Genomic DNA, 15,997 nt, shown 5'->3' with positions numbered 1-15,997 from the left:
TTCATTTCCACAGCCTTCTTTGATCATATTTACCAAGGGTATGAATAAATTGGAGCACAACTGTAGATAGATAGATAGAGGTTCCATAGCAACCACAAAAGACGAGGATGAGTCTGACGCACATCTCTCTCTCTCTCTCTCTCTCTCTCTCTCTCTCTCTCTCTCTCTCTCTCTCTCTCTCTCTCTCTCTCTCTCTCTCTCTCTCTCTCTCTTTGTGTGTGTGTGTGAGTCTCGGACTAGACAAACTTTTGTTGCGCTAAACTCACTCCACGATGCGAAACAGACGCTGTTGTCCTCTTGAATTGCGCGGGAGCCTCGTGGTTGAGCTTTCCTCCACAATAAAACGCGCTCTAGTTTTTCTTCTTACTGATAACAGTTAACTGGTACAGATAACGGGTTTCTTTCCTGGCTTATAATGTTTGGATAAAATGTAATTACGCTCACTCGGGCTGGCACGACTCCACAATGAGATCGGTTCAGTCTGCTACTGTTTTTACATCGGATTTATATTTGATATGGATTTTATTCACTACATCGATAACAACAATCAAAGGTAAGAAATGATCAGTTTCAGTAAAGCAAAGCTGGGTTATCTTCAAAAATCGTATTTTCTGTAGTAACAATAGATTTTCATGAAAAGAAATTTCAAAAAAAAAAAAATGATAATGTAAAATAATAATAATTAACCTACTACAATGTGTATTTGATATTATGCTTTCATTATATTAGTCTACTTTTCATATTATCGGATCATTCATGACTATTCTTGATCCCTTTAACCTATATGTGATATATGACCTAATCAATTCCATATTCATGTGACATGCAGTGATGTTACTAACAGTAATGAGATCATTGTACATTTTAAGTCACTTTATATTTCATTACTGGTGAGTATAATCAAGTTAAAATAATGGGAAAATTATTATATAATGATGAATGATTTTTTTTTGCAGTGCAGTTAAGTGTTCCTTCATTACTAAAGGAAACACTGTCAGTTACAATAAAACACCTTGTATCACCTGAAGTGTGTTGGACACTGAAATCCCAAATTTAGGTCTGATTTGAGAGGTTTGATGAGGTCATGTTTTAGAAACCTTGGTTTTAATAACCAAATATGTTTGATGGTGTTTAAATATATCTACAATGAGGATTTAAGTAGTCTACACTACTTTTATTGATTCTTGGGCTCAGTATAGTGAAAGATCCCTAAATATGAGAGCGCCATCCGTTGTCCTTTTCCTGTGATTCGCTTCTTTCACAGATGGCATTGTATCTCGAACACTCAGTTCTTGTACTGGACAGACAGTTACTTCAAGACATGTTACATAGGTCAAAGAAAATTCACCCTCATTAAATTCATTATCTATTGGGTATCATTCCTTAAAATTCACTTTTGCCTTTAAGAATCATAAAGAAAGATGAATCCTATAAGATAACAGATCTATTTATGGTATTTCTCTCCTCCGCTGTTTTTTTTTTTCTTCTTCCTTATCATGATGCACCTCATTGCTGTATCAAAGTCATTTGCATTACAAATTTGAACTGATTTGTTATTTGCTCATATGAATATTTCAGCCTAATGTTCTTTTCTCTGAAGCATGTGCCACCACATAAGGAGGAGTAAGTGTATTTTATTATCTAAATCTCAAAGAAAATGGGTTTATTTTTGATATAATCTGCACAGATGGTCCCTTTTCTCAAGGCATTTGGAAATATTTGTTCGTAGATTAGCACTGTCTGTTACTAAACAAAGGCTTATCACTTCTTAGGACAACTCATAATTGTTACAGAGTGCTTATTCATGTTTTTACTAAAGCCTTAAAAGCCTCGGTATCGTAATGTTATTATAGTTCAGTAATGTTTTGTGAAGGTGGATATATAAGGTCTTTGGAGGAAAAAGCAAAGAGACAAGCTTTGCTCTATACTCTTTTTAGCTATATTCTTTTATACCTGCATTTTTACCCCCAACAAGGTATTTAAATCTGAAAAGACACCTTGATTGTTTATTACCTTAAGTTATGAGAGAATAGATGATTCGGGAGGAAGTTGTGGCCTAATGGTTAGACATCAGTGTGTGTTTATGGTGTATGTGTGTGTGTGTGTGTTTGTGTTCACTGCTGTGTGTGTGCACTTTGGATGGGTTAAATGCAGAGCTGAGTATAGGTCACCATACTTGGCTGTATGTCATGTCACTTTCATTCATTAGGAAGCATGTGATTTCTTAAGCGTGCTCTTGTATATCGTCCCAGCAGCAGGTCTGGAGCGCAGGCCTTCAGAAGACTGTCCACTGGGTCACTTTCCATGTGGCAATATGAGCATCTGTCTGCCACAGGTACTGCACTGCAACGGCCGAAACGACTGTCCCAACGGAGCTGATGAGGACAACTGTGGTCAGAACTGTTTATTAATACAGACATCTTAAATATAGCTCATCTATATTTATTGCATCATTTCTGATTGATATGTAACATGCTGAATATGTATAGAGGCTAGTTGTCACGCAGAGATGTCACAAGGTCTATATAAAAATTATCATTCAAATGTTCTCTCTGACAGTTTCAAACTCTTAAATTACTAGTTCAAATTCTTACATTTCTCCTAAATGTTTTAAAAATGACATTTTTTGTGAATTTTATCTTCCAAATTGAAAAATTAAATTAAATAAATAAAATAGACAGACAGACAGACAGACAGACAGACAGACAGACAGACAGACAGACAGACAGACAGACAGACAGACAGACAGACAGACAGATAGATAGATAGATAGATAGATAGATAGATAGATAGATAGATAGATAGATAGATAGATAGATAGATAGATAGATAGATAGATAGATAGATAGATGGATGGATGGATAGATAGATCATTTTCAGATGTCAGGTCAGGACAAATGTGTCACACAATTTTAGAAGTATAACATTTATATAAAGACAAAACAATGGTTTGATCATTTGTGTGTGTGTGTTTTGTGTGAATGTGTGTGTGCTTCTTGTCTCATGTCCATCTCTCTGAAGGAGATAACAGTGGCTGGGCAGATCTCTTCGACCGGACTTTTAAAAGGGTTCATCCACAAGATCTTGCTACAGACTGCCGTAAAAATTACACCTTATTCTGTCATTATCTCTTGTTTGCTGTCTCAGAAACACAGTTTAGACAGTCCATGTCTAGACACTACAGACTGTATATCAAATGTATAGTGCAATATTTAATGTCACTTGCAATACAAGTTTATATTTAAGTTACAAGAACAACTCATTTATTATATGAAATGTTACATTTATTTAAAATGTATTTTAACACACTTGCAACAAAGTTCACTTTTAGTTCACTTTTAACGATATTTTGGTTGTCACTCTGCACAAACCTCCAACACATAGTTTTGGCAGTTTGCGTCGCCAGAACTATAGAATCTGAATGTGTGTGTGTGTGTGTGTCTGTCCTGTCTTGCAGAAGTGGAGCAGTTCCCTGATCGCTGCCGGTGCATTAACACTGAGATCCACTGTGTGCATGTCAGCTTGAGATCCATTCCACAGGTGTCATCGAATGTTACCTCCCTGTACGCAGCCTTCTAATGCAAATCTGTGTTGTCAACATGCAGTTTACAAATGATAAATGTCTAATTGTTCAGATTCTGGGCTGAAGGATTAATTCAAATCAAAAGTGACCATGTAAAAAAAACCTGGGGCAGGTTTAGCACTGCTTTTTTGGTGCAATCTAAATTATAATGTAACAGGATTATTATTATTTTATTTTTTCATTTCACTTTGGAGTGTTTAATTGGCTGTTTGTGTTGCTTTTGGGCAGGTCATTGAAGAGCAACAAGATTCGTGTCTTACCCGATGAGGCTTTTATCAAATACATAAAACTACAGAGGCTGTAAGTATGAATAAGCATTTCTTGAGCCTTTCTTTTAAACCAGGCAAGCTCCTCTTTATAATTTCTGTCACGTATATTATAATTGATTTCATAAAACCTGCCCAAGATAGATTGTGCAACTTTATTATGCACTGACCTAAAGATATGTTTTATTTAAGCCACAAATCAACTCGGGGGCTTGTATACCGGAGCTGTAAACCTGTACAGCCAATGGCACATTTATGTGGCACAAAAACAATTGGTTCCTGCATGGAGCTGATTAACATTTATGATCTGCTTTCTGCTGAATCCATTGAAGCGTTTATGATCAGGCAATGCTCACCTTCATTTAAATTGAGTTTGAGCAGCTTGTTAATCTCAGTATTGGGAGGTTTCTTTATAGCTTGCCATTAAACCTTGGATTCTATGTGATTCCGTCTGGTGATTAACGAGCCAGTTAAAGAGCTAGCAGATCTGCTTTCTAGTACAAACCGATATGGACATGAGTAAGGCAACAAACACTTACAGTGTGTCATTTATTTTAGCAAAAAAGTGTTACAGCAATGGAGAGTAATGCTAATTGACATAACAGTGTATCCTTTTTTCCAAATTATTTTCTTGAACGAATAAACAAGTCATTTTAAAAATATCTGTCCAATCATTCCTTTCGAATGTTTGAATGGAATGTACTGTACACTTCCATTCAAAAGTTTGTAGTCTGTAAGATTTTTTAATGTTTCTAAAGGAAGCAGCTCACAAGGCTGCAATTATTTGATGAAAATTAAATTATTCATTAGTTTTTTTTTTATAAAAAAAATTATTTATTCAGCAGCCATTACATCATAACCATGGTAATCAGATTTTTTAAATTTTACTGACCTCAGTTTTATAAATGGTAGTATAATATAAAATCATTTTGTTTAACTTTTTTGTTTGTTTGTTTGTTTGTTTGTTTATTCAAGTATCAGAAAGGAAGTGGATATGCAATACCAGGTGCAATGAGTCATTAACATTTTCAGAAATATACCAAACTGAAAGTCAACACTCAAAAAACAAACAAACAAAACGTATTTTTGATAAATAAATATGCAAATTATTTTTAAAGCCAACAAAGTTATGCAAGCTATGATAGTACTAGTCTTCCATCCCAGCTGAGAACTGGGAACACCACTGTGTGATATTAAGATTCATTTTCAAGTAATTTCAAGCTGTTGTCTGATTGTTAAACTGAGACATGCTGGGAAGCTGAAAGGGAGTTTCAATGCATTCAAAACTTGAGATGACTTGGCACTAAATCAGACAGGAGAAGTCAGTCATTGTGGTGTTTTTTCCATGTGTTATTTGAAAGAATTTGCCGTTGTATTTCTGTGTCAAAGAGAACGTTTATCGCATTTATTTCATGGTGTGTCTCGGCAAAGCCACTGCGAATAGAATTTTACCATTAAAGAAGCTTATACTGTAGCCCCACTTCAATGTTAGCAAAAATTCAAATAGCTTAATTAATCCTACATATGTAAATCAATTTTATGAATAATTATCAATGACCCACTCATAATGTTTTCATAATTTAAAGTTGTTATTAAATATTTAATGTTGTAACCCAGAAATCATTTTATTTTCTGTATGGAGCCACGGCAGAAACACTCTCAGAGTGAAAAACAAAGTACTGTTGCAGTTACAAGGATGCCCACATACCACATCCTGAGGCATTCGTTTTAGCTGATTAAGCACCTCTTGTATTCAAATATTTATTCATTCTTAGATGAATGTTTGGTTGAGTACATTTAGGTTTGGTACTTCAGACACTCAAAGGATGGCATGATAGAATCGTAGACAAAATAGTTCATGTGAGGTTCATGTGGTCTGTTAAGCTCCAGGCCATCATTCTTCTGACATTAAGTTTTCTGTTACATGCCTGTGCAAAAGTTTTCAACCTGATGCCAGAGGATATTGTAAGTGGTTACAGAGCTTAAAGGGTTCTGAAAAGCATGTTGTTTGGTGGTTTCTTGATAGTTGCAAGGGTGTTCTGTGTGGTTACTGGCCCGAGTCAAAAGGTCTAATATAGTGATAATGATGATATTTTAGTCTGTAGATATGGCTCGGGTCCTGATATTTTGTCAGCTTTGTAAACCTGTTAAACACATCCATCTGTTGACCAAACTAATGATTGTTTTCTTTTCTTCCTCAGGTTTCTTCAGGATAACTGCATTAGTACTGTTTCCATTCATGCTTTTAGTGGTCTATATAAGCTGCAAAAACTGTAAGTGCATATTTTATATAATACAATTTTTAAATTAAGCATGAATACATTAACTTTTTTTTTTAGCACTGTTAGAACATCACATAAATATATTCTGAAAAAATCTTAATGCACACTGATAGTGTGATGCCTTGGCTTTAAAGGGATACCGTATTTTCCGGACTATAAGTCGCACTTTTTTTCATAGTTTGGCTGGTCCTGCGACTTATAGCTCCATGCTGCTCAGTGCTCCTATAGTCTACACTGAATACATAGAGCGCCCTCTCTGATGCTACTTATACTCAGGTGCAACTTATAGTCTGAAAAATACTGTAGTTCACTTTGAAATTAAATTTTGGTATGTTTTAGCTTACCTCAAGGGCATCCAAGATGTAGGTGTCTTTGTTTCCCAAGTAGTTTCAATTTTGATATTTTTAGGTCAAACCGTTCTTGTCTGTCACTCATATAATGCAGGTCTATGTTCACCACCTCAAAGAGCATACACAGAGAAGTCCAAATTAAACAATTCCCCATCTTAAGTACACATTGATGGCCTAAGACACGAAACGAGCGGTTTGTGTAAGAAAACGAACAGTATTTATATTGTTTTTACCTCTTGTACACAACCACGTCCAACTGATCTGAGGGCGTGCGTGCTTTCTGGTGTGTGACGTGTGCGCGTGCTCTGGCATAGTCTGCGCAAGCGCGGAAAGCGCCGGAAGCGATCTCTCGCGCGTGTACATCACTCATTGTTTACACAGATTTCAGAAGTGTTACCTTTTACTGTGAAGCTCTAAACATATTTAGACATACAAGAAATCACAATGGAAGACGATTTCGATATATCAACAGACAACGTTGAATTTTTTTCACAACCATATTTATTTGAACCAGAATACACAGATCAAGAACTCAGAGCGATGGAGGAAGCATCCGCATCCGCAGCAGCAGCACGTCTTCAAGCTTCAGAGAGACAGAGATCTCTTCAAAATTGGTGGTGTTTTAGTAGCAAGTGTTGTGAGATGCCAACAGAAGTGGAGAGCATATGTTGTCACGAATGGAACATAGCAATGCCACAACTAGCTACAAGACGACGACAAGGACATTGACAGTATCACATCAAACACCTGCCTGACTGAAGATCCTGAGTTTTCTCCGCTGTTGAGCCGCAGTGTTTTGCACATTGTGTTTAGTTTGCCACGTATAAACTGGAGGCGACGTCCAAGGCCAGAGGGACCCAATGGCACGCTGTCAATAGAGAGAGTAATGTGTTGTATTTTTATTATTATCGCAATCGATTATAGGTGCATTATAAACCAATTAATTAATTAAAATGACTGCATTATATTTCAGACATTGCAGATTGGTGGCGTATCATGTGGTAAACAGTAAACAATGAGTGACGTGCATGCGCAAGAGATCACTTCCGGTTCTTTCGGCGCTTGCGCAGACTATGCCAGAGCACGCGCACACGTCACACCGGGAAGCACTCGCGCACTCAGATCAGTTGGACATGGTTGTGTACAAGAGGTAAAAACGATATAAATACTGTTCGTTTTCTTACACAAACCGCTCGTTTCGTGTCTTAGGCCATCAATGTGTACTTACGATGGGGAATTGTTTAATTTGGACTTCTCTGTGCATGCTCTTTGAGGTGGTGACCATAGACCTGCATTATATGAGTGACAGACAAGAACGGTTTGACCTAAAAATATCAAAATTTAAACTACTGCGGAAACAAAGACACCTACATCTTGGATGCCCTTGAGGTAAGCTAAAACATACTAAAATTTAATTTCAAAGTGAACTATCCCTTTAAATGCCAAACACTGGATTTGAAATGAGTTCAGACAATGTTCCCTTATCTAATACAGTATATGGGAAGACATGGGAAAATAAACATTTGCTTGATCTTGTGTTGTAGATCTTTGAGCCAGAATTGCATCTCCTTGCTGTCTCCTGGAGTGTTCAGTGATCTTCATAAACTCAAGTGGTTGTGAGTACAGCCATCAGTACATCAACAAGCTGTAAATGCTGTTCTTATGTGAAAAATTATCTTAAAATTACCATCATCCAAAGTCAAGATTATAACATCATTCATATAGATTACATCTATAATATGTTGAAACAGCAGTAGATGTAAAATCTGTATTAAAATATTATATTTAAAAGTAACAGTAAAAACAGAAATATTGTGAAATAATATTTCAATTTAAAATAACTGTTTTCTATTTTTATATATTTTAAAATGTATTTTATTCCTGTGATGACAAAGCTGAGTTTGTAGTTTTTGTTGCCTCATGATCCTTCAGAAATATTTTCAGTATGTTAATTTTGGGCTCAAATCAGCATATTATTAATGTTGAAAATAATTGCATAATGTTTTATGTGATCAATTTTTCCCAGAAAGTAAAAAAAAAAAAAAAGGATTTTGAAATCATTTGTAATATTATAAATATCTTTACTGTAACTTTTGATCATGTTTTACATCCTTGCTGAATAAAATAAAAGTATTTATTTTTTTAAAAAACTTGAACCAAACTTTTAAACAGTAGTGTAGCGTTTCTGAATCCATGGGTTGTCAATGTGAATTAAGGAGCGACAGCAAAACTAGTCCATTATTTTGGCTGGAGTTTTAGGGACATTTTGCATGTTTTTAAATGTTATTTCATCCTATTCAGGATTTTGGATGACAATCCCATAACAACAATTACAGCCAACACATTTGCTGGCCTGAGTTCCCTCTTCTTCCTGTGAGTCTTCACCAATCTTCAATTAGGAAGTTTTGGACTTGTTCCAAAAAATATTGCTTGGAGAAATAAAATATTTGCATTTTAACTGATTTAAGTCTGTGCACTGTAGTTGTAAATGTCTACATGAGGTGTCTGCTGACAGGTTATGATGTTCCAGCTCACCTCATCTAATCGTCTGTACAGGTCAATGGTGAACACCTGTCTAGAGCAGCTTCCACCCGCCAGACTCTGCACCCATATGCCCTTTCTCAGCTGGCTGTAAGTACAGTATTTGCTTCTTTTCTACTAAATATAAATGTCACAACTTGCTTAATTTTGAAATCAGTCAGGTTAGGAAGATGCTGGCAGTAGGCAACAGGGAAGCTCAGGTTTTGGAAAAGAGCTACAATATGTGCACTCAGAAACTGCCTGCTATTCTGTACTCATCAAAAATTCATATCTCATAAGACATTAGAGTTGCCCACTGTCTTTAAGCCTGATTAAACAACTGAGCTCCCTGTGGGGCACTTGTACCCTTATTGTAATCTTATGTCACAAGTACTGTTTTTGCACAAAGTGCATGGGTCTGATATTCACACAAAATAAATCCAGACTGAGATTATAGTGACATATTTAAAATATCTCTTGAACTTTTTGCTGTAATTTGTTTTCACCCAGGCAGCAAGCGTTTGAGAGTGAAACTGAAGCAACTGGAGAAACATTTAGGAGTTACTAAAGGATTTTGTCCCAGTAATGAACTATATTACATAATTCAGAGGGTGTGTGTTTTGTAACCTCTTAAGATCTCCTATATAATATTATTTAACAGCCCTTGCTTAGGTATACTTAGGTAGAAGTCAAGTTTAATATGTATTAAACATGTTTTTTTCTTTTAGTGATTAGTTTATTTTTTTTTTTTTACTTGGCTCTTTTCAGATTGCAGACAGGTTTGAATGCTACTAGAGGCTCATCTTTCTTTACAGCATCTCTGCAGTACAAGAACAGTATGTTCTCAGTTGCTAATGCACTGTTATTTTCTCTTTGGCCATGGCATCCATCACTGACAGCCAAGAGCAACAGAATATGAGTTGCATTTCACTGATAAGCTGAAGCGTTTCTATTAATGAAACCAAATTGTCTTAGACCTTCAGCTGTCATTTTAACTTTTAATTTCATGTATATATTAAAACAGGCCCGTTTGCCTGTATTATATTTACTGAAATGTTGTATGTCCAGCATTTTTGTTTGCATTGTGAATGTTTATTCATCAATACACTTTAACATGCTCTTTTAAAGGGATTTCGAGGGAAACTGTATTCAAACTTTGGGCTTGTCAACTTTACTCGGTTGTGAACATCTGACTGTGCTGTGAGTATTAGCATTATTAGTATACATTTTTTTATTTACTTTTTTTTTGAGCTGAAGCTAATTATACCGTCTGTATGATAGGCTTTAAAATTAGAAGTCAACATTTCACTAGAATGTAATTTAAATGTATATATAGATCGTTTAAATGATTCTATTTTGCATTCTTTTCAAATGTAACACAATTTATCTGTACAAATTATATTATCAGCATAATTTGAATATTTTATTTTAGACTTTTGGTTTACAATTAGTTTTAACCTATATTTTCTCTGATCCTAATAAATGTAAAATTAAAAAATTTTTTTAATATCATTAAGATAAAACTGTTGTTTTTATTAACATTTTTAATATTTTTATATTGTCCATATTCATGTTAAATTATAGTTAAAGTTTTACCATTTTGTTGTGTAAATGTTTTCTTTTTTTAAGTCTATATATATATATATATATATTTTTTTTTTATTTTTTTTTTTTTCCAGTTTTAGCTATAGTACTTAAAGAATTTTTTTAAAAGTTTGGGAATCCCTGTATTACATGTAAATAAAAAAAAATTATGTGAATTTGTGCATTTTTTATGTGTTTGTAAGACAAAGGCTTTCCAAGGACAAAGTAATACGTGATTAATTAGCCTTCTGAGTGATAATTCAAATAAAAATTAACATTCATCAGTAGTTGATGTAATGTTGAAACTCTAAGAAAACATTTCTTAAAACTTAAATGTTTTTGTAAATCCAGTGGTCAAATGCTTTGTCTCAACTGAAAAAAAAAATGCTGTGCCACAGAAGCACTCTCAAACTTGCTCATATTTAGGCATTTTCAGCAGAGCGCCTGGTATTTTCACCTGGTTAAAAATGCTTTGGTGGACACACGGCTGAATTTTTGCATGTAAGAAAAAATAAAACAAATTCCTCTCTTTACCTTGAAAGTCAGTTTCTGTACTTTTAAACTCCAGCTGATAATGGACAGTTTTAAAATGGAAACAGTTACAGGGAGCAGATTGACAAGTTCCAAATCAGGACCCTTTCGATGTGGTTTGTGTCTTCTCACCCTTGTTGACTTCTAGGTCACTGAGAGCCAACCTCATCAACAGTCTGCCAGAAAACACCTTGTCTCTGCATACGATGGAAGACCTGTAAGTGAAAATGAAGGACTGCTGTGCATGGAATGTGCATGGAAAAAAGGTGTTCGTAAGTTATTAGTGAGTTTAATTTGACATGTCCTTTTTTTTTTTTTTGCTTTTTCAGGGATCTGTCCAGTAACTTGATAAAGGAACTTCCAGTCAGTATATTCAAAGATTTACCCTCACTGCAGATTCTGTGAGTAACAGTATAATATAATTTGTATTTCATTAAAAAAAAAAATGAAATAAAAAAAAATATATAATTGTACTGCTGTCTGTAAGTAGACTTCATTATTAAGTGTTACAGTTGTGTTGAATTTCACCATAAAATAGTCTGTGTTTTTTCATGTGTAGGAATCTGTCCCAAAACCCACTGGACCTTATCCACCCTGGCCAGTTTAAGCAACTAATTCAGCTCCAGTCTCTGTAAGTAACAGCATTACCTAAAGTTTTAATAACATTTTCAACAATAAATGTTAAAAAAATGTAATATTCTGTAGTGACCACACAACAAAGGTAATTTTTCAAATGAAATGTGGCTCACATGGAGTTGGGTTAGTGTTTGTGGGCTTGTTTCAGGCTGGAGCACAGATTTACCCACACACACACACACACACACACAAAACAAGCAAACAAACAGTAGACCAGGCTGTGTGCCAGAATCTGAAATTCTAGTTTTCATTGAGGCTCAGAGCTTGTAGATGCTGAGCGGATGGGGGTCAGCGGAATAACCGAAGTCTCTTGGTAAAGGATTTAATAATAAAGCTTGAATACTCTGTTTCTGCAGGGGCCTGGAGGGAGTGGAGATCCCAAATATCCAGACAAGCATGTTCCGCCCCATGTATAATCTCTCCTACATGTGAATATCTCATTCTGCTTTTATTTAGTTTGAAATATAATTAGTCCTCTATTGTGTAGTGATATGTTCATGTGCTATTATTTGCTAGTTTTTGCAACAAAAAAAAATAATTATATACACCACATATCCTTAAAAGTGCTCATTTTTAAGTCTGTGAAATTTGACAAAATATAAAAATGTAATATCATATTTTAAAATTATAATATATATTATAATATAATATAGAAAATTAAATATATACTTTTTTTGCCTGCAGAATGGTACTTTACCATTAAATAATTTAAGTATTAATTAAATATAAATTTTAAACAATTACTTTTTTTTCGCAGATATTTCAAGAAGTTCCAGTACTGCTCTTATGCCCCACATGTCCGGAAGTGTAAACCGAATTCAGACGGACTCTCGTCTTTTGAAGATCTGCTTGCTAATGTGGTTCTTCGCGTGTCTGTATGGGTCATGGCTTTTATCACCTGCTTTGGAAACCTCTTTGTCATCGGGATGCGGACAGTCCTGCGGGCTGAGAACAACCTGCATGCTCTCTGCATCAAGGTTTTGTGCTGTGAGTACCAGAGGTATCCATTTTACCTACGCCTACATTATATTAAATGCTAAATATTTTTTATGAGTTAAAAGCACACATACATAGAACATTTTTAGGGTTTATTTCTACTATAACTGGGTGACTGTTATGAAACCAATGTGACGCAAGCAGAAGCAGCTGGGCGGTCCTGGAAACAAGCCGTTTTCTAGGGCACCAAGTGCTCAAATTATAAGTGTTCTAGCACTCATAATGTTCTCTCAATTATGTCGAGGATATAGCATAACATATAGCAAGCTATATCTCAATTATCCATATACTTTAAAGTTGACATTGGATCCCAATTTTCCACAAGGTATGATTCTTTATATACTTTGGTTAAAATTTCTCAATGGTCGTGTAAAACACTTTTTAACTTGTCAAAAACAGCTCTGTTCACAGTGACCCGTTTCGATGCATGTCTCTTTAAATGATAATGAGCTACCACACAGTCCACCCCTCTCTCACTGGCTGAGGGTGGAATATGCTAATAAGGGACATTCCGTCAGTGGTTGTGGGTGGGGCCTGAGCGGTATGACGTCATACTGCTCAGAAAATCAAACCGGCTTAATAATTGAGACTGTTTTTTGGGAATTCAAAAAATAGATTTTTATCATTGTAGGCTGATTGTGTCCACACACTGCTAAGACACATTTATATGCAAACACCTTGTTAAAAGATGATGAAAGACTGAGGTGGGTTCCGTCGAAGAACTCTCCCTCCTCTTATGCTTTCACCAAACAAAGACGTGCAACAGCAGTTGACAATATTGACAATATATTGAAAGGCTGTCATGGTTGGACGGGAAATCTATAACCTAGTAACAATTCTATTGGCACAGGATTTGTTCTCTATTACAAGCAGCTTCATTAATCAATTCTAACTCTTGCTGGAGTTCTTGAGCTGGTTCCATTAATCCCTGTTTGTCATGGAAAACACTTCCATTTTAGCCTGCAATGTCAGTACCATATATGCTGCGGTCACAAACCTGTGCTATGCCTCGTTAAATTGATATCTGGCCTGCTGGTGTTGTGATTTGTCTTTTAAAAATAACAGTTTGTATATGCAAGAAAAGCACCAAATTATAAATCATGGGTTTTAGGAAGCTACTTATTCATTAATGAGTTCTACTCCTGGCATCCAGTGAGTAATAGCTATTTACTACAATGTTTCATTTGTCCCTAGGTGCAGATTGCCTGATGGGGGTCTATCTTTTTTTTGTGGGGGTCTTTGATATGAAGTTCCGTGGCGAGTACAACAAGAATGCTAAGCTGTGGATGGACAGCCTGGAGTGTCGCATCATCGGCTTCCTGGCTATGCTTTCCTCTGAGGTTTCCGTCATGATGCTCACTTATTTGACCATGGAGAAGTTCCTTGTCATCGTTTTTCCTTTCAGCCACCTGCGACCGAGCAAATGCCAAACATTCACCATTTTAACCTCTATATGGCTGCTGGGTATCTCTATAGCTGCAGTGCCTCTGCTTAATGAGGAGATGTTTGGGAATTATTACGGACACAATGGAGTGTGTTTCCCTCTTCACTCTGAAGGTCTGGAAAAGCCCATCGCAAAGGGATATTCCACTGGAATTTTTCTTGGTGAGTTCTGCCACTGGTGGAAAACATATGATGTATAACAGATATTTTTGTAATACTCCAGTCCAAATCTCCAATCCCTTACCCAGTACACAAAGACCACAAAGATGCCACATCCTCAAGCTTATTAACATATGACCGCCACATCTATTGGACTGACTAATTTTTAAAAAAGAATTTGCTGCTGTATAATTACTCATTATGTATGCATAGAAATGAGCTAATCATAACAAATGTCATTTACATATTCTTAATGATATAGTATGCAAAAACCACCTGTTTTTTATCTAAGGGTAAGAAAGGGTGGTGTATGTCAAGTAAAACTAAATGATGACTAATATAAAACTAAAATATTATTGTTTTTGATGCTGTAAGCTAACAAATGTGGAGAAAACTAAATTATCAAAAACTATTGAATAAGGCCACTTTAAAACTGAGAAATGCTCTCAACCTCAATATTCTGAAGAATATCTGTCTTGTGTTTGTGCCACATATTGTTAATTGCTACTAATGACACTCGATTATTCACGACACCAACCATACTGAACTGATGAAAGCTATTTTCCAGCACATTAAGCCATATGCTTAGTGGTACACTTAAGAACCCTATTAGTCACAGACTACAGAGATGGCCTTGACCTGTTGTCATTATGTTTTGTGCTGTTGTTCAATCAGAGTTTTATGTTTATACTTGTAGGACTTAACCTGGTTGCCTTCCTCATCATTGTCGTGTCCTACTCCAGCATGTTTTACTCCATCTATAAGACTGGCATCAATGCCACTGAGCTGCGTGGACGGCTGCACAGGGATGTGGCAATGGCACACCGCTTTTTCTTCATCGTGTTCTCTGATGCCCTCTGCTGGATTCCCATTTTCCTGGTCAAAATCCTCTCCCTGCTGGAAGTTAAGATACCAGGTTAGTTGGTCCTAAATACTTCAAATTAAAAATCTAATGCACTATATATTTTACTTAAGAAATATCTCTTTTATATTTTATGTCTCTCTCAGGAACAATAACGTCATGGGTAGTGATTTTTGTGCTCCCCATCAACAGTGCCTTGAATCCCATCCTGTACACTCTGACCACCAGTTTCTTCAGAGAGCAGGTGGAGCTTTTATGGTGTCATTGGCATAGACGGCCAAGACTCAGACAGGACCGCAAGAGCCTCACCAACTCTGTTATCCACACTGACCCCTCGAGGTCTTCTTTCTACCATCACAGCTACAACCCACAGACATCTATCTTAGACATAGATGACAGGTATAGGTGAAGATGTTCTATATTATGGAAATTGCATTTGTATTTAGTGGATCTACAGGTTTTTTGGAGCGCTTGAGCACAATGACAATATCTTGGTAGAGCCTCTCCACTGATGAATAATCGTGGATTGTGATCAGATGCTATAATGAAGGCCTACATTAGATATCTAAAGATATTATGGATGGACGATAATAAAAAAACATTAAGGTTAAACATAAAGTGCAAGAGATCCTGACACAGTGCTCTCACATTACCGTATTTTCCGGACTTTAAGTCGCACTTTTTTTTCATAGTTTGGCTGGTCCTGCGACTTATAGTCAGGTGCGACTTATTTATCAAAATTAATTTGACATGAACCAAGAAAAATGAACCAAGAGAAAACATTA

At 35.8% G+C, this 15,997-nt stretch overlaps 1 protein-coding gene across 5 annotated transcripts; it reads left to right on the top strand.

Annotated features, from left to right (window-relative positions):
• Positions 1 to 327: 327 nt before the first annotated feature.
• Positions 328 to 15,859, top strand: rxfp2b (relaxin family peptide receptor 2b). 5 transcript variants are annotated; one of them, XM_059534231.1, is made up of 18 exons: positions 328 to 553; positions 2,253 to 2,393; positions 3,022 to 3,099; positions 3,458 to 3,563; positions 3,812 to 3,883; positions 6,051 to 6,122; positions 8,026 to 8,097; positions 8,783 to 8,854; positions 9,038 to 9,112; positions 10,130 to 10,201; positions 11,265 to 11,333; positions 11,446 to 11,517; positions 11,676 to 11,747; positions 12,109 to 12,180; positions 12,510 to 12,739; positions 13,949 to 14,353; positions 15,048 to 15,266; positions 15,359 to 15,859. In XM_059534231.1, exons 1-18 carry the CDS (start codon positions 466 to 468, stop codon positions 15,619 to 15,621), a joined length of 2,250 nt encoding a protein of 749 aa, XP_059390214.1. In that variant the 5' UTR covers positions 328 to 465; the 3' UTR covers positions 15,622 to 15,859. The 5 variants fall into 5 exon arrangements, with proteins under 5 accessions (XP_059390214.1, XP_059390217.1, XP_059390213.1 ...); XM_059534234.1 differs by having other exon boundaries at positions 13,943 to 14,353; positions 15,405 to 15,545; XM_059534230.1 differs by having other exon boundaries at positions 330 to 553; positions 13,943 to 14,353.
• The last annotated feature ends 138 nt before the right edge of the window (positions 15,860 to 15,997 follow it).

The sequence above is a fragment of the Carassius carassius genome, chromosome 41 (genome assembly GCF_963082965.1).
Source record: "Carassius carassius chromosome 41, fCarCar2.1, whole genome shotgun sequence".
Classification (NCBI taxonomy): domain Eukaryota; kingdom Metazoa; phylum Chordata; class Actinopteri; order Cypriniformes; family Cyprinidae; genus Carassius; species Carassius carassius.
This window is presented reverse-complemented; position numbering and strand designations above follow the sequence as displayed.